Source organism: Trachypithecus francoisi, unplaced genomic scaffold (assembly GCF_009764315.1).
Source record: "Trachypithecus francoisi isolate TF-2019V2 unplaced genomic scaffold, Tfra_2.0 Lachesis_group12, whole genome shotgun sequence".
In the NCBI taxonomy this organism is placed as follows: Eukaryota; Metazoa; Chordata; class Mammalia; order Primates; family Cercopithecidae; genus Trachypithecus; species Trachypithecus francoisi.
The window spans coordinates 114,897,891-114,920,496 of NW_022681457.1; the positions used below are offsets into that span (position 1 = coordinate 114,897,891).

At 51.3% G+C, this 22,606-nt stretch overlaps 2 protein-coding genes across 8 annotated transcripts in view; one reads left to right on the forward strand and one right to left on the reverse strand.

The window, feature by feature from the left end:
* PIK3CD (phosphatidylinositol-4,5-bisphosphate 3-kinase catalytic subunit delta) overlaps positions 1 to 22,606 on the reverse strand; it is a 99,712-nt gene that overhangs the window by 71,408 nt on the left and 5,698 nt on the right. For 3 of the 7 annotated variants that reach the window (XM_033228460.1, XM_033228458.1, XM_033228450.1), the window contains exon 1: positions 4,995 to 5,138. The exons of 1 other annotated variant lie outside the window; for it this stretch is intronic. The gene's annotated coding sequence lies outside the window, so the exon portion shown is untranslated. Of the gene's footprint in view, positions 1 to 4,994; positions 5,139 to 22,606 lie in introns of those variants that run through there. 3 more of the 7 variants (XM_033228451.1, XM_033228455.1, XM_033228456.1) reach the window with 3 other exon arrangements.
* Positions 1,918 to 4,196, forward strand: LOC117093350 (putative uncharacterized protein PIK3CD-AS1). Its single transcript, XM_033228465.1, is given in 2 exon segments — positions 1,918 to 2,629; positions 2,782 to 4,196. Coding segments are annotated over 2 exon segments (603 nt in total). The 5' UTR covers positions 1,918 to 2,291; the 3' UTR covers positions 3,047 to 4,196.

Below are 22,606 nucleotides of genomic sequence, written 5' to 3' on the forward strand. Positions count from 1 at the left end.
GCATGTACATTTCTGTTGTTTTAAGCCACAAAGTTTGAGGTCATTTATTACAGCAACTACAGGAGGTTAACAACAGTTGAGCATCCCAAATCTGAAATCTAAAACGTTTCAAAATCTGAAATCATGATCGAATACAAAACTCTTTGGAGCATTTTATTTTATTTTATTTTATTTTATTTATTTTTTTGAGACGGAGTCTTGCTCTGTCACCCAGGCTGGAGCACAGTGGAGCCATCTTGGCTCACTGCAAGCTCTTCCTCCCAGGTTCATGCCATTCTCCTGCCTCAGCCTCCAGAGTAGCTGGGACTACAGGCACCCGCCGCCACGCCCGGCTAATTTTTTGTATTTTCAGTAGAGATGGGATTTCACCATGTTAGCCAGGATGGTCTCGATCTCCTGACCTGGTGATCCGCCCGCCTCAGCCTCCCAAAGTGCTGGGATTACAGGCGTGAGCTGCTGCGCCCGGCCACTCTTTGGAGCATTTCAGATGTCAGATATTTGGATTTGGAATGCCCAGTTGGTAAGCATATAATGCAAATATTCCAAAATCCAAAATCCAACCCATTTCTGGTCCCAAGCATTTTGGATAAGGGATATTTAACCTGTACAGCATCCCTCCAGGACAAAAAATCCCAAAAAGGTCCATCCCTTTCTGCATCTCCTCCTCCCCCACCCTACTCCTGGCACCTCCCACTCTTCCGGCATTTTCTCTAAGTGGAAGCAATTTCCCCCAATATGAGTGAAACAAGCCAACTGAAATACCATTTTAGAAATGCCGCACCCTTCACTGTGATCACTTCCCCTGTGCTCAGAATGCAATAGGAAGGCTGGGCATGGTGGCTCACGCCTTTAAACCTAGCACTTTGGGAGGCCAAGGTGGACGGATCACCTGAGGTCAGGAGTTTGAGACCAGCCTGGCCAACATGGCAAAACACCGTCTCTGCTAAAAATATTAAAAATAGTTGGCCATAGTGGCGCATGTCTGTAATCCTAGCTACTCGGGTGGTTGAGGTGGGAGAATCGCTTGAACCTGGGAGGCAGAGGTTGCAGTGAGCCGAGATCACACCGCTGCACTCCAGCCTGGGCAACAAAGTGAGACTCCATCTCAAAAAAAAAAAAAAAGAAAGAAAGAAAGAAGAAAAAAGAAAATAATAGGAAAAGGGACCCATTTCCAGGAGTCCTGACCCTTATCCGAGGTGGTGAGGTTGTCACTTGTGGGGAGGGAGGGGAGTTTCATGCATATCCAGCCAGTGCAGCCGGAAGGGGAACTTTCACAGGCCCCAGGGACTGTGCTGGCCCTCAGGGAGGGGAGGGTGGCCCATTATTTTGGTAGGACCCACAGAGAGCCACAGTGTTTAGCTGCAATAAAAAAAGGGTGGCGAGGGGTTCCTGGGTTTTTTATTTTTTCCATCTTGAAACTGGCAGCATTTCTGATATGATTGCTGGGGATTTCCACCAACCAAATTAAAGACAATTCAGTCTTAGTGTTAACTGTAGGGAGAGAAACGTGGCGTTTTGCAACCTTCGCTAATTATGAAACACTCTCACCAGTACCAAGATGACAATATTTTCCTCCCTCTCAAACAAGCCAGGCTCTGCCATCCTCCAGTGGACAGGGCCCTTGCTTGTCTCTTCCATCCTGGGGCACTGCTTCTAGACTATCTTCTCTAACAGCTTTGCTGGGAGACACGCTTGTCCCCTGGGGAATAGCTGAAGCCACCCTTCTGGCTGAAAGAGCTTTTTTTTTTTTTTTTGAGATGGAGTCTCACTCTGTTGTCCAGGCTGGAGTGTAGTAGCACACTCTCAGCTCACTGCAACCTCCACCTCCCGGGTTGAAGCCATTCTCCTGCCTCCACCTCCCGAGTAGCTGGGATTACAGGTGCGCATCACCACACCCAGCTAATTTTTTTTGCATTTTTTGTAGAGACAGGGATTCACCATGTTGGCCAAGACGGTCTTGAACTCCTGACCTCAAGTGATCCGCTCACCTCGGCCTCCCAAAGTGCTGGGATTACAGGCGTGAGCCACCGCGCCTGGCCTGAAAGAACTTTCTGAAGGCCCCACGTTAAGGAAACATTTGCTGGGGCCCCAAACCCCACCATCAGGCCCACACCAGCAGCTGGCCTCAGGGAGGGAGGGAACTGCTCTCTACACAAAAATGGTTTTGAAAATAACCCAGCCAAAGGGGAATTGCTTCATCCGTTGCACATTCACTTCTCCCTTTCACTGTGCAATTGAAGAAAAACAAGGTGAAGCAGGAACCGACTCTCACCATCCCCACTCCCACCCCCATGAATTCCATCGGACACTCTTGTGCGAAAGCGGACTGGCTCTGGGGGCTGGCCTCCAACCACTGGTGGACTGTCCGTCCTGTAACCCCCCAGGGGCCGATGCCCTCCCACTCTGCCTGCTCTGTTCTTAGCATAGCCCCTGGGCCCCCGTGAGATCTCAGGAAATACTTGCTAAACATAGTACCGGAGGAGAAACGGAGCCCACAGCTTAGTGCAAAGACCTGGCGGCGTGGACTGAGGCTGCACAAACGCAGAAACGCGCTTTTCCTGCTAGAAGGGGACATCCGCATGGTCGGGAGTACCTCTGGGGCACGTGACTTAATTCCAGAAACATCTAAGTGAGCAGTGTGGCCAATGTAGTCTGTTTCTGAACACGGGCTGAGGGGTGGGGGAAGTGGGGCTCAGAAGGAGGCTAGCTTAGTTGTCTCTCGAGCAGGCAACTGGGTTGTTGTTACATTTTTCAGAGATGGGCTCTTGCTCTGTCACCCAGGCGGGAGCGCAGTGGCACTGTAATAGCTAACTGCAACCTTGAACTCCTGGCTTCAAGTGATCCTCCCGTCTGGGGCTCCCAAAGCTCTGGGATGACAGGTATGAGCTACCGCTCTCAGCCACAACCGGGATTTAAGAGCACTCCTCCAGCCCACTCCAGTGTCTTCCATCATTCTGTGCAAGTACCAAAAGAGGACCAAGCCCAGGAAGCCGCCAGCAGGCCTCTCACCAGCCAAGATGGCTGGAATCCTAATATCAAGAAATGAAACTCCAGCAGGCCATGGAAATGCTAAGGGGTTGGCATTTCTGCTCTAGAGAGAGCCAAAGAGAAAGCTCTATTTATATCTCCTTGCGTTTGGTCGCAGCCTCATCAACCAAAAGAACCTTCCGCCCCACTCAACACATCAATCAAATTGGGGAGGGGGTGTGAATGGCAGCAGCGGGTGTTACAGAGGAGTCTCAAGGGTATCTTAGAGGGTGCCTCTGGAAAGTCGTCCCCTCCAAATCCCCCCAAGATAATTACTAGGATATTCTCCTTACCCCGCCAGCAACGGCACCCCCAGATGATTAAACGCGCTGGCGTCGGAAAGAGCTGGGATTCTGGAGGAGCTACTTGTAAACTGTGTGGGTTGGTGAGTTATTTAACTTTTCTGAGCCTTCGTTGCCTTAACTGTAAAACGAAGACAACACCACTCAGTTCCTACGGTTGTCCATCTGAAATCACCTAGGTAAGAATGACCAGTTCTTTGGGGAGTAATGTCCCTATGGTACCATTCAATTGACAAGAACACCAAGGCACCGTCAGGCACTCCTGGAAGAGAGCAGGGCGTTAGCCCTTGGTCTCAAAGTCCTTGGGAGCAGGGCTCCAATCTTCCCCTCCGAGAGCCCCGAGTGAGGAAGCCCCCTCCCACTCCAACCCACGGCACACCCGCCCCACATCCACGCGCGGCTGTGTCCAGCATTTCAGAGGTGGGACTTCTAAGGAGCCGGCGGGAAAAAGCCCCCTTAATGGAGTCTGGTGGGGTTCAAGATCCGCAGGTCCCTCCTTCCAGGGAACACCCACACCAAGAGAGAGCTGGCCCATCAGCCCCGCGCTCCATCCGCAAACTGGGCAGATCCCAGGGGGGCCACGCAAGGAAACTGCACCTTGGCCGCTCCAGGGCGCCCCCCACCCGCGACTCCGGAAATCTCGCCCCTACCTGCTTCACCCTCGCCCCACCCAGAGCGCACTTTTCGGGACCTCCCAGCGGCCCTTCCCTGGTTCTCTGGACCCCAGTCTCCCCCCCCACCGCAACGCCCCCATCCTGGTGCCCACGAAAGGTCATGCCAGTTCCCCTCTTCCCTATCTCAAAGGAGGAGGTGCAGATGAGGAAGCCTAAATAAAAACAGGAAACTCGATTTTTTTAAAAAGCCTCATTCAGGCTGAATTACGGGTAAGAGTATTTTATAAAAAAGTCCGGAAATGCAAAGCTGGGGGCGGTTTTGCCGGCGTAACCCCGGCTCGGCCGCAGATCCGGAGCTGATCTTGCCTGCGCCGCTGCAGCAAACGCGGCGAACAGCGCGGGCGGCCCGGGACGGGGAGGCGGGGCGCGGGTCCACAAGCGGGGAGGAAGCCCCGGAAACTTCCACCCCGGTCCCTCTGCAGCTCCGCTCCCCACTTGCCCGGGCTGGGAAGGGCGCACAGGACCCGGGCGCCGGCGAACTGTGCGCAGCCCACTCTCCGCGCCAGGGCACTCGGGCGACACCGCCAGCGCGCTCTCTGTGGACCCAGCGGCCGTACAGAGGAGGTCCCTGGTCCTCTCGCCAGCGCTCGGAGCGGGCGCACGCGCTGAGCGCTTCCAGTTTCCTCTTGCGTTGGCCGGCGCACCGGAGGCCGCACCGCCGCTGGGAGCTCAGCCGAAACCCAGCCGCCGGGCCAGGCGCGCAGTGCAGGCGCCGGAGAGCTGCGCGCGCCTCTCTCGGCGGGCCCACGGGGGACGGCCCGGGGCCTCTAGGGCAGGCCCCGCTCAGGTCCCAGCAGCCCGGTCCCTGGGGCTCCCAGGGCCCGGCTCGCTAGACGCGGGGAGGTGCCCAGGGCCAGGGCGCATGGGCTGTGTGTGCCGGAGAGACGCCCGCCGGCCAGCCCCACGGCCCCGAGCGCAGCCGCGGCTCCCAAAGCCCCTGGCCGCGGTCCTCTTCCGACCTCCCCTGATGCAGCCCGCGGCGATCGCTTACCGTCCTGGCGCAGCTGGCAGGGCTGGGCGGCTCGGCTCGCGGCCGCTCGGAGCGACGGCGCTGGGCGCGAGTGAGCCTCGAGGGAGGGAGGCGGGGCGCGGCGGGGCGCCCCGCCTGCTGCCAGCCCGCACACTCCACTTCCCACTTTGTTTCCTTTTCACTTACAACAGGAAAAACAACAGGTCCCCCAGGGCCTCGCCTTTCCCCGCCGCCCACACCCCCAAGCTCGCCTACTGCTAGAGGGGGCATCATCCCAGGTGCCTCTGGAAGCTGCACCTTGCCCTTCTACAAAACAAGTTTTCTTTTTATGCAAAGGAAAACGACCATATAAAGGTCCTAAGCGCTCCGCCTTCACGCAGGAAAGAATTTCAACAGCAGCGGGAGAAAGGCTGAGAGCGGGAGACAGAGAAGGGGTAACCTGCAGCTCTAGGCACCCAGGGACCCCCCAAGCGCCACTGCGAGGTGACCAGTGTTGGGGCTCAGGACACACACCCAAAATATGACTGTGGGAGACCAGCATGTGCCACCCCAAAATGTACTTCTTCAGCATATTTTGAAGGGATTATTCTTAGAAACTGAAGGCATAGGAGTAGCTCTGAAAGGCTGTCCTTTTGTAAAATGATTTATATATATAAAGAAAATCTCCAGGCTTGGCACTGTGGCTCACTCCTGCAGTCCCAGCAATTTGGGAGGCCGAGGTGGGAGGATCGCTTGAGCGCAGGAATTCGGGCCAGCCTGGGCAACATAGGGAAACCCCTGTCTCTACAAAAAATTTAAAAATTAGCCAGTCGTGGTGGTGCACACATTGTAGTCCCAGCTACTCGGGAGGCTGAGGTGGGAGGATGGCTTGAGCCAGGGAGATGGAGGCTACAGTGATCCATGATTGCATCACTGCACTCCAGCCTGGGAAGCAAAGTGAGACCCTGTGTCAAAAACAGAAAAGGAAAATCTCCATTGGTAAAGTATTAGTATCAGGCAGAGGGCTGTTCAGAGCTAACTTTTCTTACCTGAAAAATTTTATCTGCATAAGAAGACAAGCTTCATTCACTGTACCCTCTTCTCCCCTCATTCTCCCTTAACTTGTGTACCACCTCCCCAGGATCCCAAGCCTCTATTCTTTTTTTTTTCTTTTCTCCTTTTTTTTTTTTTTTTTTTTTTTTGAGACAGAGTCTCGCTCTGTCGCCCCAGCTGGAGTGCAGTGGTGCGATCTCAGCTCATTGCAACCTCTGCCTCCCGGGTTCACGCCATTCTCCTTCCTCAGCCTCCCAAGTAGCTGGGACTACAGGCGCCCCCCCACCATGCCCAGTTTATTTTTTGCATTTTTAGTAGAGATGGGGTTTCACTGTGTTAGTCAGGATGGTCTTGATTTCCTGACCTCGTGATCTGCCCGCTTCGGCCTCCAAAAGTGCTGGGATTACGGGCATGAGCCACCACACCCAGCGAGAAGGACTTTTTCTACCCAAGAGATGCATGGGCCTCTTAGGACCACCTTGGGCCCTGTGCCTGCTGGCTCCAGAGGCTGCAACAAGCAGAGGCCCAGGTCAGGTATAATGGCTCATGCCTGTAGTCCCCAGCACTTTGGGAGGACGAGGCTGGAGGATCACTTGAGACCAGGAGTTTGAGACCAGCCTGGGTGACATGGCAAAACCCAGTCTCTACAAAAAAAAAAAATAGAAAAAATTAGCCGGTGTAGTGGTGTGCACCTGTAGTTCCAGCTTCTCGGGAGGCTGAGGTGGAAGGATCACCTGAGCCCTGGAGGTCGAGGCTGCAGTGAGCCATAACTGTTCCACTGCACTCCAGCCTGGGTGACAGAGTGAGATTCTGCCTCGAAAAAAAGAAAAAAAGAGAGGCCCAGAGACCATTATTCCAGCCAGGAAAGGGGAGAGGGCTTGGGTAAGATGGAGCGGCTTTCTAAATTGTCCCAGGTTTTTGTTTTTTGTTTTTTTGTTTTTTGAGACAGGGTCTTGCTCTGTCACCCAGGCTGGAGTGCAGTGGCATGATCTCGGCTCACTGCAACCTTGCCTCCTGGGTTCAAGCGATTCTCATGTCTCAGTCTCCCAAGTAGCTGGGACTGCAGGTACGTGCCACCATGGCTGGTTAATTTTTGTATTTTTTAGTAGAGACGGGGTTTCACCATGTTGGCCAGGCTGGTCTGAAACTCAGACCTCAGGTGATCTGCCCGCCTCAGCCTCCAAAAGTGCTGGGATTACAGGCATAAGCCACTGTGCCCAGCCTGGTCCAGGTTTTCTAAGATGCAGGCTACAGGTTCTGTATTCTCCAGTGGACACTTGCAGAGGAGCCAGGAAGGACCACGGGTCCCTTTTGGAAGGAACGTTGGACCTGTCCCCAGGAATGCACACTAACATCCTTCCTAGTGGAACGTCTGAGGCTCACAGTCTCATGCCTACCCCAGGCTGCGACCACTGGCCCTTAGCAGCAGTCTCTAGCCTGCTTCAAGGATGCCAAGAACCAGAAAAGAAATGGACATTTCAGAAGGAACTCTAACGACCGACCGAGCAGCCTGTCCTGAGGCTTCCTAACACCTGGCCCTAACCATGCTTTGGCTAGGCTGCACTTTCAGTGCTGCTCTCTGGTCTTCAGAGTTTGTTGCAAGAAAGAGCCAAATGAGGAATGATTTTGCATCTTCCAAAGGAATTCTTCATTGAATATGTATTTGCTGACAGCAATTCAAATCATGCTTTTTACTATGCAAGACACTGCCAGGAGAATGAGGCATGCCAAGTTGCCAAGCGCTAAGATGTGCCTTACATATTGTTCTCTTTGATACCCGTGAAGGAAACCAGAATATGTCCCCCCAAAATATACCTCTTTGACATAAATATTTTTGAGCTGAAGGCAATTAAGAAGCAGCAAGCAGATGAAGAGATCTTTCTATCCTCTCCCCCTTTCTGCCTGTTAAATAAAATTTGCAGGAAGCCATTGATTGGGACAAGACCCCTGTAGCGGGTCCAGCAGACCAAACCAATATGGAGTCACTCATGCTAAATGAAACTAATTAACTTAAGAGTATACACATGTAGCAAATAGCTGAGTTTTTGTCAGTTACAACAGCTGAGCTTTAGTAGATCTTAGGTGGCCAACTGATTCAAACAAAGCAAACACTGTAACCAATTAAGCTCTATAGCTTACTTCTGTTTTCCATCCATAAACACTCTGTGTTGCTGACTGAAGCCCTTTGAACCTGTCCCGGTTCTGTGGGACTCCCAATTTTAGACTCATGAGTGGGCCAGGGTGACTCATGCCTGGAATTCCAACATTTTGGGAGGCTGAGGCTAGAGGATCAAGACCAGTCTGAGCAACACAGTGAGACCTCATCTTTACAAAAAATAAAACATTAGCCAGGCATGGTGGCATGTGCCTGTAGTTTTAGCTACGTGGGAGGCTGAGGTAAGAGGATCACTTGAGCCCAGAAATTCAAGGTTGCAGTGAGCTGTGATCTCACCTCTGCAATCCAGCCTGGGTGACAAAGTGAGACCATGTCTCTAAAAATAATAATAATTGTAAGTAGAATCATGAATAAAAGCTAAGATCTGTAAACTAAATTTGTATAATCTTGACTTTTAAAAGATGATTATTGTTTTGTTATTATTTTGAGACAGGGTTTCATTCTGTCACCCAGGCTGGAGTACGGTAGTGCAGTCTCAGCTCATTGCAACCTCTGTCTCCTAGGCCCAAGTGACCCTCCCATCTCAGCCTCCCAAGTAGCTGGGAGTACAGGCACGGGCTAATTTTTTTGTAGAGACAGGGTTTTGTCATGTCGCCCAGGCTGCTCTCAAACTCCTGGACTCAAGCAATCTGCCAGCCTCAGCCTCCCAAAGTGCTGGGATTACAGCTGTGAACCATCATGCCCTGCCAGTCTTGGCTTTTTTTTTTTTCCAGACGGAATCTTGCTTTTGTAACCGAGATTGGAGTGCAATGACACGATCTCGGCTCACTGCAACCTTCACCTCCCATGTTCAAGCAATTCTCCTACCTCAGCCTCCTGAGTACCTGGACTACAGGCGCCCGCCACCCCCAGCTCATTTTTTTTTTTTTTTTTTTTTTTTTTTTGAGATGGAGTCTCATTCTGTCACCCAGGCTGGAGTGCAGTGGCACGATTTTGGCTCACTGCAACCCCCGTCTCCCGAGTTCAAGTGCTTTTCCTGCCTCAGCCTCCTGAGTAGCTGGGACTACAGGTGCATACCACCATGCCTGGCTAATTTTTTGTATTTTTAGTAGAGACAAGGTTTCACTATGTTAGCCAAGCTGGTCTCAAACTCCTGACCTCATGATCCGCTCACCTCAGCCTCCCAAAGTGCTGGGATTACAGGCGTGAGCCACCAAGCCCGGCCCTAATTTTTGTATTTTTAGTAGAGACAGAGTTTCAGCATGTTGGCCAGGCTGGTCTCCGACTCCTGACCTCAGGTGATCTGCCCACCTCGGCCTCCCAAAGCTCTGGAACCACAGGTGCGAGCCACCACACCTGGCTCAGTCTTGACTTTTTACATGCCTAAATACAGGACATAAATTCTACTTTACTGGAGACAATGATTATCAGCTCGGAGACACCAGAAAAGTCTACAAACAAACCTTCCTCCATTCATTTTCTCCCATATATTTACCTTCCTGCGGTTTCCTACCTCTGGAAGTCTAAAGTTGCTTTCCCTTGTCTTGTCACTTCTTGAAAATTCATTCTTCTTTGTCAAAGATTCTGGATAAGCCGGAGTTCTGAGCCACTGCTTCGGGTCACCTTTCATTGCGGTTTCTGCCTCGTGATGTGCACTGCATGTGTTAATCAACTTGCTTGGTTTTCGTGTGAATCTGTCTTTTGTTACAGCGGGCTGACCCAACTACGAACTTACGGGGACTGAGGAGAAGTTATATTTTCTCCCTGATACCTACAACTGCCCAGCAAGGCAAATCTTATCGCCAGTTTACGGATGAGAAAACTGAGGCTCAGGAAAGTTGAGTCCTTTTTCCGGGCCACACGGTCTATAAATATCTATTATGACAACTTCTTCCAGATCCTTGCTACTTTCACCATGCCATGGGTCTCGTTAGGCCTCCATCCTAAGAAGTTTCACTTTCGGCTAGGTGCGTTGGCTCCCGCCTGTAATCCCAGCACTTTGGGAGGCTGCGGTGGGCGGATCACCTGAGGCCAGAAGTTCACGACGAGCCTGGCCAACAGGTGAAACTCTATCTCTACTAAAAATACAAAACATTAGCTGGGTGTGGTGGTGGGCACCTGTAATCTCAGCTACTCAGGAGGCTGAGGCAGGAGAATTGCTTAAACCTGGAAAGTAGAGGTGCAGTGAGCCAAGATCATGCCATTGCACTCCAGCCTGGGCAACAAGAGCGAAACTCTATCTCAAAAACAAAAACAAAAAAAGCCATTCCTGGTGGCAGGCACTTGTAATCCCAGCTACTTGGGAGGCTGAGGCAGGAGAGTTGCCTCAGTGAGCTGAGATCATGCCATTGCACTCCAACCTGGGCAACAAGAGCGAAGCTTCATCTAAAAAAAAAAAAAAAAAAATAGAATTTCACTTTCCTGAAAACCTGATACACTTCCTTTTTGAGACCATGACCCTAGGGACTTATCATGACCTCTCTTTTGCTTGGGGCACCAGGAAGCTTAAGCTAAATTTAACATTCAAGCTGGACAAGTGGTGGCTCACGCCTGTAATCCCAGCACTTTGGCAGGGGGATCACCTGAGGTCAGGAGTTCGCGACTAGACTGGCCAACATGGAGAAATCCCGTCTCTACTAAAAATACAAAAATTAGCCGGGCATGGTGATGGGTGCCTGTAATCCCAACTACTCAGGAGGCTGAGGCACGAGAATCACTTGAACCCAGGAGGCAGAGGTGGCAGTGAGCCAAGGTTGCACCACTGCACTCCAGCTTGGGTGACAGAACAAGACTCCATCTCAAAAAAAAAAAAAAAAAAAAAAGAAAAGAAAAGAAAAAGGGGCCGGGCGCGGTGGCTCAAGCCTGTAATCCTAGCACTTTGGGAGGCCGAGACGGGCGGATCGCGAGGTCAGGAGATCGAGACCATCCTGGCTAACACGGTGAAACCCCGTCTCTACTAAAAACTACAAAAAACTAGCCGGGCGAGGTGGCGGCGCCTGTAGTCCCAGCTACCTGGGAGGCTGAGGCAGGAGAATGGCATGAACCCCGGAGGCGTAGCTTGCAGTGAGCTGAGATCCGGCCACTGCACTCCAGCCTGGGCGATAGAGCTAGACTCCGTCTCAAAAAAAAAAAAAAAAAAAAAAAGAAAAAGGAAAATAGTGCTGGAGGTCTGGGCAAGCTCTGTGGAAGGGCCTGCAGTATGCTTCTGCCCGTCCAAGCCTGTTCTCCACTGACCAGCCCCACCCTTTAATGACTAACACCTCTTTTCTCTTCCATCAAATGTGGCCCAAGTATTTCCCAATCAGTATTAATTTCCTGAGAAAGGAGCAGAGGGTCACAGAGCTGATGTAAGTAACGCATGTTGGTTGACTTTCCTGCAGCTAAGGGGCCATTTTTCTTCTAGGATTGCTGTCCATTCTCCACTGCAACTAGTTCATTTTTTTGACAATTCAAAGGGAACTTGAGGTAGCTTCCTCCAAGGCACACATGACAACAGTTAAAGCGAGAGAGCTCAGAAACTGCATGGAGGAAGGCAGCGAGCGATTCTGTCAGGAACTTGAGGAACGATGACGGCTGTTCTTGAAGGTTAAATTTATTTATTTATTTATTTATTTATTTATTTGCGATGGAGTCTTCCTCATCACCCAGGCTGGAATGCAGGAGTGAGATCTCCGCTCACTGCAACCTCCGCTTCCTGGGTTCAAGTGATTCTCCTGCCTCAGCCTCCCAAGTAGCTGTAACTACCTACAGGCGCCTGCCACCACACCCAGCTAAGTTTGTATTTTTAGCAGAGACAGGGTTTCACCATGTTGGCCAGGCTGGTCTCAAACTCCTGACCTCAGGTGATCCGCCTGAGTCAGCCTCCCAAAATGCTGGGATTCCAGGCGTGAGCCACCACTCCAGCCCAGGCTTTCTTCTTTCCGGTAACCCTGTCCTGCAGAACTTCCCCTCCAAAAGCCAAGCAACTCACAGCTTCTTCTCACAAACACTGCAAATATTTTTGCTCTGCTCAACCCGGAGTGGCTTCACCACCACCACCCACGCATGCCCACAAGAAGGGTTATCGCAGGGCAGCCATTCCGAGCACCCATGTAGTGGGGGCTGCAAGTTTGAGAAGCCCACTTCAGCCCCTGCACAAGGGACTCCAGACACCTGCCTCCACGCCCCATCCTGGCAGGAAACCCCCTTTGCTGGGTGTGGGTCTTTTCCTTCCAGGCGAGGCAGAAACTACCCAGCTCGAGTCTTTACCCTTTTACTTTGGCCAGGAAAAGTGTGGTGAAGCTTGGGGGTTAAGAGCACCTTCTTTGGAACCAGACTGCCTGGCCCTGCCACTGTGGAGCTGTGTGACCTTAGGTGACTTAACCTCTCTGCACGTCTGCTTCCTCATCTGTAGCCTGGGGATACTAATAATGGTGCTCAACTTTCAGAACTGTTGTTGGGATTAAATGAATTAATATATGTAAAACGCTTGTAACTGTGCCTGACACAGAGGGCACCCTCAGAAAATGTGAGTTTTTGAGCTATCCTAGTTATATTCTACAACGGCATCTTTGGGCTTTGCAGGATTGGATGTTTCTGCTCTAGAAGAGTTTTTCTTTCCTTCCCCTCCCTTCCTCCCTCCTTCCCCTCCCTCCCTCCCTCCTTCCCCTCCCTCCCTCCCTCCCTCTCCCTCCCTCCCTCCTTCCCCTCCCCCCTCCCTCCCCCCTCCCTCCCTCCCCCTCCCTCTTCCCTTCCCCTCCCTCCCTCCCCCTCCCTCCTTCCCTTCCCCTCCCTCCCTCCTTCCCCTCCCTCCTTCCCCTCCCTCCCTCCCTCCTTCCCCTCCCTCCTTCCCCTCCCTCCTTCCCCTCCCTCCCTCCCTCCTTCCCCTCCCTCCCTCCCTCCCTCCCTCCCTCCTTCCTTCCTTCCTTCCTTCCTTTCCCTCTCTCTCTCACTTTCTGTCTTTCTTTCTTCAGATGGAGTCTCACTCTGTCACCCAGGCTGCAGAGCAGTTGTGTGATCTCAGCTCACTGCAACCTCCACCTCCCGGGTTCAAGCAATTCTCCTGCCTCAGCCTCCTGAGTAGCTGGGTATGGTGTCGCGCATCTGTAATCCCAGCTAATTTTTTGTATATTTAGTAGAGATAGGGTTTCACCATGTTAGCCAGGATGGTCTTGATCTCCTGACCTCGTGATCCGCCCGCCTTGTGCTGGGATTACAGGCATAAGCCACCATGCCTGGCCTTTCCTTCTTTCTCTTTCTTTTCTTCCTTTCTCTTCTTTCTTTTCTTTGAGACAGGATTTTGTTCCTCAGGCTGGAGTGCAGTGGTATGATCATGGCTCACCTCAGCCTCAACCTATTGGCTCCAGCAATCCCCCTCCCACCACAGCCTCCCAAGTAGCTGGGACCACAGGCGTGTGCCACCACACCAGGCTAATTTTTTTATCTTTGGAGATGAGGTCTCGCTATGTTGCCCAGGCTAGTCTTGAACTCCTGGGCTCAAGTGATCCACCTTCCTTGGCCTCCCAATGCGCTGGGATGACAGGCATAAGCCACCATGCCTGGCCAAGAGCATTTTTCAATAGCAGCAACAGCAGGTTGTGACACGCTAGTGTGCTGGAGAACCATTCAGTGGGTCAAGATTTTTTTTTTTTTTTTTTAAACAGAGTCTCGCTCTTTCGCCCAGGCTGGAGTGCAGTGGTGCAATCTCGGCTCACTGCAAGCTCCGCCTCCCGGGTTCACGCCATTCTCTTGCCTCAGCCTCCCGAGTAGCTGGGACTATAGGCGCCTGCCACTGCGCCTGGCTAATTTTTTGTGTTTTTAGTAGAGACGGGGTTTCACCATGTCAGCCAGGATGGTCTCGATCTCCTGACCTCATGATCCACCCGCCTCGGCTTCCCAAAGTGCTGGGATTACAGGCATGAGCCACCGCGTCTGGCAAGGGCTGGGCATGGTGACTCACGCCTGTAATCCCAGCACTTTGGGAGGCCAAGGCAAGGGGATCACCTGAAGTCGGGAGTTCGAGACCAGCCTGGGCAACATGGTGAAACCCCGTCTACATTAAAAATACAAAAATTATCTGGGCATGGTGGTGCACGTGTGTATTCCCAGGTACTCAGGAGGCTGAGGCAGGAGAACTGCTTGAACCCGGGATGTGGAGGTTGCAGTGAGCCAAGATCGCACCATTGCACTCCAGCCTGGGCAACAGAGTGAGACGCTGGTTCAAAATAAATAAATTAATTAAATTAAATTTTACAATAGAACAGAAAGACGGTGTCAGGCTGCACTCCCTGTAGTAAGGGCGGGTGTTCCTCCCCCAGGCTTTGGTTCCATTCCTAGGTGTGAGTGTGTGTAAAGTCAAGATGTCAGATGCATTTCTTACTGTAGGTTCCAGTCAACACAACTCGAAAGCTGCTGCCCTGGATCACAGGAGGGTGATGGCAAAGAAAAGGCAGAGCAGATGTTTAGAGAAGAAGGCCAAGGTCAGGTTCCACTCCTAGAAAGTCTGACTTGCAAGAACTCGGGCTCCAAGGAATGCTGAGAGGTGGCCAGGCAGGAATACCTGGGGAAAAGGAGCTGGGAGTCTCTGGCCTTGCACCCTCCATCGCTAGGTTGTGACTGGTGGGCTGGAGAATGACTTAGAGGGTCAGGGGTCGTGGGTTTTGCAGGTAGAGGGGATGGTGCCCCTCGTACTTGATTCTGGGCCAGAGCAGACAGCGCAGAGGTGGCCCAGTGCTCCAGGACTCCAGGGCAGGAATGAGCTGGTGAAGATTGTGTTTCTAGGTCCAGATAGATGGGGGCTCCACAGAAATTATTTCTGTAAAACACACATACTCAAAACCCAGGCTACCTAGGGTTCACATCCCTGCCCCACCATCTGTCGGCTGTGTGACCTCGAAGGAGTCACTTCTGCCTCAGTTTCCCCATCTGGCACAAGGGAACAATAATGCACCCTCTGGCCCAGGGCTGGGGGAGGGTTCCATGAATCCGTAGTCCCACTTCTGATACAAAGTTCAAGAGGTGGTGGAGGAAGTGGGGGAGCAGCAGAGTTAGGGGTCAGGCACCTGGATTCAACCTCATGCCCTCCATACACTGGAGGTGACCTGGGCTTTGCAACACTGATTCATTCAGCAAGTGTGTATCTTGCAGCAAGCTGTGCCTGTTACGGTTGGGCTCTGGAGATGCAGCACTGGACAAGCCCCAGGCCTGCCGCCCCCACAACCCCTGGGGTTTATACTCAGTAAGGAAGAGAAACTAAGAAGAATAAAAATAAGATACAGTGTTGTGCTGCAAAGAAATGTAAGATAGGAGGAAAGAGACAGGGGAAGGGGGACTACAGAGCCAGGAAGGCCTCCCTGAGGTCAGGACACCGGAGCTGAGCACGGATCTGGATGAGCTGACGGAGGAGAAGCCGCATGGGTCTCGAAGGCCAGAGCATTGCAAGCTTTGGCAAGAAATGGTGCAAAGGCCCTCCTGGGCAATGGTGGCATGCTGGAGGCAGGGAGGCCCAGGTTGGGTGCAGATAGCAAGGAGGATCAGGGAGGGGACAGCTGAGGATTTGGGGTTTGACCAAAAGAGCACTGAGAAGCAGAGGGAAGGTTCCAGGCTGAGCCAGGGAGTGGTGGGACTGTGATTCACAGGTGAAAAAGCCTGTAACACACACACACACACACACACACACACACATTTCCTTGCTCAAATGGAAAAAGCTAGAAGCAACAACACTCCAGGAGCAAGGAGGATGCACCAGCATCTTGATTTTCGTTTCTTTTTTTTTTTTTTTCTTTTTTTTGAGACAGAGTTTTGCTCTTGTTGCACAGGCTGGAGTGCAATGGCACAGTCTCGGCTCACTGCAACCTCTGCCTCCCAGGTTCAAGAGATCTCCTCCTGCCTCAGCCTCCCAAGTAGCTGGGATTACAGGTGTCCACCACCATGCCCTGCTAATTTTTGTATTTTTAGTAGAGATGGGGTTTTACCATGTTGGTCAGGCTGGTCTTGAACTCCTGACTTCAGGTGATCCAACTGCCTTGGCCTCCCAAAGTGCTGGGATTACAGGTGTGAGCCACCGTGCCTGGCCTGGATCTTGGTTTCTGATACCATTTTCCTCCACAAAAGGAACCAGGGCTCCCTGGGGAAATTAGCAATTCTAGGATGAGGGCAAGAAAAGGACAGATGAAACCAGAGCATCTTTTTTTTTTTTTTTTTTTTGAGACGGAGTCTCGCTCTGTCACCCAGGCTGGAGTGCAGTGGCCAGATCTCAGCTCACTGCAAGCTCCACTTCCCGGGTTCATGCCATTCTCCTGCCTCAGCCTCCCGAGTAGCTGGGACTACAGGCACCCGCCACCTCGCCCGGCTAGTTTTTTGTATTTTTTAGTAGAGACGGGGTTTCACCGTGTTAGCCAGGATGGTCTTGATCTCCTGACCTCGTGATCTACCTGTCTTGGCCTCCCAAAGTGCTGGGATTACAGGCTTGAGCCACCACACCCGGCCGAAACCGGAGCATCTTAAAGTTCCGGAAAGAAAAGAAGTGCTTCCAAACAAAACATCACAATGATGGGTGCATATCTGGGAGGTCACAGCGATGAACTGAAAAAGCTTCCAGTGGCCAAAGCTAGAACAACTTGAGCAACAAAAGAAAGAAAGGAGGTCAGGCATGGTGGCTCCCACCTGTAATCCTAGCACTTTGGGAGGGTGAGGCAAGAGGACTATCTAAACTGAGGAGTTCAAGACTAGCCTAGGCAACATAGTAAGCCCTCGTCTCCACTAAAAATAAAAACAAATTCAAAAAAAATTAGCCAGGCATAGTGGTGGGTGCCTGTAATCCCAGCTACTTGGGAGGCTGAGGCTCAAGAATCACTTGAACCTGGGAGGTGGAGGTTGCAGTGAGCCGAGATCACGCCACTGCACTCCAGCCTGGGCAACAGAGCAAGACTCCATCTCAAATAAATAAATGCATGCATGAATGAATGAATGAATGAATGAATGAAGTAACCTTGGATTATAACCCATGGTATACAATTGATATCCATGCGTCTACACTGACACAGCTAAATGGCTGAATACATAAATCTATGGGGGAGAACAGTCAAGTCTCCTGTGCAGAATTCCAAAGAATGTATGTCACCCTCAAGGAGGTGGAGTCCAATTCTCCATCCCACACCTGCCGGCTGCACCTGGTGACTTCCTTCCAAAAAGTAAAGTGTGGAAGCGGGGAGGGGGACAAAGAGTAACTTCACCTAAGTGGAGATTCTCAGCAAACGTGACCTCAGCCAGGTGACCAAGGTCAACATTGGCAGCGCTAAGTCATGTTGAAAGCATGTCCCGCTGATACGGTGAGATGACAGTGGTACTTTTCCTCCCAAGAACCTATAACCCCTGTGTAATCACAAAAGAAGCGGCCGGGCACGGTGGCTCAAGCCTGTAATCCCAGCACTTTGGGAGGCCAAGACGGGCGGATCACAAGGTCAGGAGATCGAGACCATCCTGGCTAACACGGTGAAACCCCGTCTCTACTAAAAATACAAAAACTAGCCAGGCGTGATGGCAAGTGCCTGTAATCCCAGCTACTTGGAAGGCTGAGGCAGGAGAATCACTTGAACCTGGGAGGCAGAGGTTGCAGTGAGCTGAGATCGTGCGACTGCACTCCAGTCTGGGTGACAGAACTAGACTCCATCTTGGGGGAAAAAAGAAATTAGCTGGGCATGGTGGCACGCTCCTGTACTCCCAGCTACTCAGGAAGTCAAGGTGGGAGGATTGCTTGAGCCCAGGAGGTCAAGATGGTAGTGAGCTATGATGGAGCCACTACACTTGAGCCTGGGTGACAGAGCAGAGACCTTGGCTCAAAACAAACAAAAAAACTAAAGTAGGCCAGGCACGATGACTCACGCCTATAATCCCAACACTTTGGGAGGCCGAGGCGGGTGGATCTCTTGAGGCTAGGAGTTCAAGACCAGCCTGGCCAACATGGTGAAACCCTATCTCTACTAAAAATACAAAAATTAGCCAGACATGGTGGCACCTGCCTGTAATCCCAGCTACTCGGGAGGCTGAGGTAGGAGAATCGCTTGAGCCCAGGAGGCAGAGGTTGCAGAGAGCTGAGATTGTGCCACTACACTCCAGCCTGGACAACACAGAGAGACTGTGTCTCAAAAAAAAAACCAAAAAACAAACAAACAAAAAACCCTGAAGACAACGGTTGAGGTTGAGGGGCAGGCAGAGGCACAGCCCCAGAACAGGGAGGCCCAAAACTCCAGAAAGTGAGGCCTTGTTCTCCCAACCCTGCCCTGGAAAGTCTGTCCTTAGGGGTGGAGGGGCCTCAGCCTCCCCTTCTGGGGGCCCTGAAATGCAGCCCTGCCCCCAAACCTTCAGTCTGTTTCTTCTGTAAAAATGAGGTTTGTTACTCAAACTTCAGAGAAATTGTGAGGCTAAAAATAGAGGTTTTAGCGAAAGTGGTTTAGAGACAAATAAAAGCTTTGCAAATAGGTTACCCTCTCGGGGGTGCTCAGCAGGATGGAGCTGGGCCCTGCCCCATCCGCCACTATGCAGGGTGCTCCTGCTGCAAAAGCCTCTATCGCTCTAGATAAATACCCACTCTCGGTAGTTAGCCCTCTATCTTGAAAAGCACCTAGTGTGTGAAGCAACCCCAGGTGAAACCCCAAAATCCTCTATGAGAAGGAATAGAAATGGTTACTTTTTCCCAGGACAGAAAGACAGGACGAAAAAGTGTACATCCAGGAGAGGGAAAAGGTTTAGGATTAGAAGAAACCATTTTCCACACGTAGGGAGTTGAATGGTGGCCTCCAAAAAGATATGTCCGGATCCTAATCCCAGGCCGGAGGTGATGGCTCACTCTTGTAATCCCAACACTTTGGCAGGACAAGGTGGGCAGATGGCTTGAGCCCAGGAGTTTGAGACCAGCCTGGGCAACATGACAAAATCTCATCTCCACAAAAGCTAGCAGGTCATGGTGGTGGGCACCTGTAGTCCCAGTTCCTCCTGAGGTTGAGGCGGGAGGATCACTTGAGCCCAGAAAGCAGAGGTTGCAGTGAGCCGAGATCGCACCACTGCACTCCAGCCTGGGCGACAGAGCAAGACTCTGTCTCAAAAAAAAAAAAGTTGCAAAAGGGTCAGATGATTGAAGTTTTTACAACATTGGAAGCGGGGTTTGGAGGTTCTGCAGGGAGGGGTGACAACCTATGGGGAGGTGAGGGAGGTGTGAGTGCACAGGGAGTGAAAAGGTGCAGATAACGGCTCTCAGGTAACTTTGGAACTGTCCTCAGCAGAACAGGTGATGGTCTGTAGCAATCTATCTGGGCGGTTGCCTGTAAGTCTCTTTTCCTCTGATAGGATCTTTCCTAGACCCGTCTTTAGGCTGATAAGGAGCCTCAGAGTAAGCCTCTGCTTGCATTCAGTACTTACTCACGTAGAGCTCCTTTATTTTTACATTTATTTATTTATTTATTTATTTTGAGACAGAGTCTCGCTCTATTGACCAGGCTGGAGTACAATGGCACGATCTCAACTCACTGCAACCTCTGCCTCCTGGGTTCAAGCAATTCTTCTGCCTCAGCCTCCCAAGTAGCTGGGAATACAGGTGCCTGCCACCACGCCTGGCTAATTATTTTTGTATTTTTAGTAGAGATGGGATTTCACCATGTTGGCCAGGCTGGTCTCAAAGTCCTGACCTCAAGTGATCCGCCTGCCTTGGCCTCCCAAAGTGCTAGGATTACAGGCGTGAGCCATGGCGCCTGGCCTAGAACTCCTTTACAGGTGTATGGTTTTTACAAAAGAACAACTTTTCAGAGGTATTCCTGTGTCTGCAGTTTATCTAAAGAGCCATCTCAAAATATGCAAAGAAATATATTTGGGGTGGCAGATTTTAGTCTGCCACAGAGCAATGTGGCCACAAGCCAAGGAGTGCTAGGAGCTGCCAGAAGCTGGAAGAGGCTAGTAAGGATCCTCCCATACGGCCTCCAGAGAGAGCACGGCCCTGCCTCCACTGTGACTTCGGACTTCTGACTACCTGAACTGGAAGAGAATAAACTGGCTGTTTATTTACTTATTTATTAAGACAGGATCTTGCTCTGTCACCCAGGCTGGAGTGCAGTGGTATGATCATGGCTCAGTGCAGCCTCGCTCTCCTGGCTTAAGTAATCCTGTGGCGTAGCTGGGACTGTAGGCGCACACCACCATGTCTATCTAATTTTTATAATTTTGTAGAGATGGAGTTTCACTATGTTTCCTGGGCTGGTCTCAAACTCCTGGGTTCAAGCAATCCTACCACCTCGGCCTCCCATAGTACTGGGATCACAGGTGTGAACCACCATGCCTGGCCTCTTCTATGGATTATTATGCAGCCAATAAAATGAGAAGTATACAGATGTGGCCTCAGGCTGGGTGCAGTGGCTCACATCTGTAATCCTAGCACTTTGGGAGGCCAAGGCGGGCAGATCACGAGGTCAGGAGTTCAAGATCAGCCTGGCCAACATGGTGAAACCCCATCTCTACTAAAAATACAAAAATTAGCTGGGTGTGGTGGCGGGTGCCTGTAATCCCAGCTACTCAGGAGGCTGAGGCAGGAGAATTGCTTGAACCCAGAAGGCAGAGGTTGCAGTGAGCTGAGATCATGCCACTGCACTCCAGCCCAGGCAACAGAGTGAGACTCCATCTCAAAATAATAAAAACATAAAAAAAGATGTGGCCTCGTGGAAAGGGTTTGGGCCTCACAATCAAATGGAAAAAGGCAGATACACTGCTGGGCAATCAGCCATGGCCTTTCATGCATCATCCTGCTTCGTTCTCTAGTAATGCCCTGTGATCGCTGCTGTTACGGCCTCCATTTTACTAGTTAAGAAACCGAGGCAGTGCCATAGCTGGGCGTGGTGGTTGACACTTGTAATCCCAGCACTTTGGGAGGCCAAGGCAGGTGGATCACTTGAGACCAGGAGCTCGAGACCAGCCTGGCCAACATGCAGAAACTTTGTTTCTACTAAAAATACAAAAATTAGCTGGGTGTGGTGGCGGGTGCCTGTAATCCCAGCTACTCAGGAGGCTGAGGCAGGAGAATTGCTTGAACCCAGAAGGCAGAGGTTGCAGTGAGCTGAGATCATGCCACTGCACTCCAGCCCAGGCAACAGAGTGAGACTCCATCTCAAAATAATAAAAACATAAAAAAAGATGTGGCCTCGTGGAAAGGGTTTGGGCCTCACAATCAAATGGAAAAAGGCAGATACACTGCTGGGCAATCAGCCATGGCCTTTCATGCATCATCCTGCTTCGTTCTCTAGTAATGCCCTGTGATCGCTGCTGTTACGGCCTCCATTTTACTAGTTAAGAAACCGAGGCAGTGCCATAGCTGGGCGTGGTGGTTGACACTTGTAATCCCAGCACTTTGGGAGGCCAAGGCAGGTGGATCACTTGAGACCAGGAGCTCGAGACCAGCCTGGCCAACATGCAGAAACTTTGTTTCTACTAAAAATACAAAAATTAGCCAGACATGGTGGCAGGCACCTGTAATCCCTCAGTGGGTGAGGCTGAGGCACAAGAATCACCTGAATCTGGGAGGCAGCGTTTGCAGTGAGCTGAGATTGTGTCACTGCACTCCAGCCTGGGCAACAGAGCAAGACTGTCTCAAAAAAAAAAAAAAAAGAAAGAAAGAAAAGAAAGAAACCATGCCATAGGTAACTTGCCAAGGTTGCCAACTTGATAGGTGGAGGTTTATGAACTCTATCCACCTAAGCCCTGAGCTGTGAGCTTCGCTGTCCTTGGTGGCCTTTCTATAACCCTGAAGCCAGGTAGAAGGAGGGGCGTAGGGCTTATTGGACAAGAGATAACATTCAGTTGGCCCATGAACCAAAAATGGGAGAAAGAAAATGTGTCACATCACCACCTGGAGCGCCAGCCTCTGCCTTCTCCCTATGGCCGGAACCGTCCAGAGAAAGGCATGGCACATCCACTTAAAAGAAGAGTAAGCAGCCACTGAAAATGACAATTCTGAAGACCCACAGCATCATGGGAAATGATGGTGTCTTCTGGTGAAAAAACTCAATGCAAAGCCCGGTGAGGTGGCTCATGCCTGTAATCCCAGCACTTTGGGAGGCCCAGGTAGGAGAATCATCTGAGGCTAGGAGTTCAAGACCAGCCAGGCCAACATGGTGAAACCCTGTCTCTACTAAAAATACAAAAATTAGCCAGGTATGGTGGCGAGCACCTGTAATCCCAGCTACTGGGGAGGCTGAAGCATGAGAATTGCTTAAACCCAGGAGGTGGAGGCTGAAGTGAGCCAAGATTGCACCACTGCACTCCAGCCTGAGCAACAGAGCGAGACCCTGCCCCCCACCCAAAAAAAATGCAGAATTGTTTGTACCTGGGTCACAACTGTGTGTGACATACACACATGGGCACAGTGGGAGGGGACTTAGAACAGTGGGAGGGGACTTAGAACAAGGAAAGCTGGGAGACAAGTGGGGTTTCAAACGTTTTCTTTCCATTTTTGTCTGTCTGCTCACAT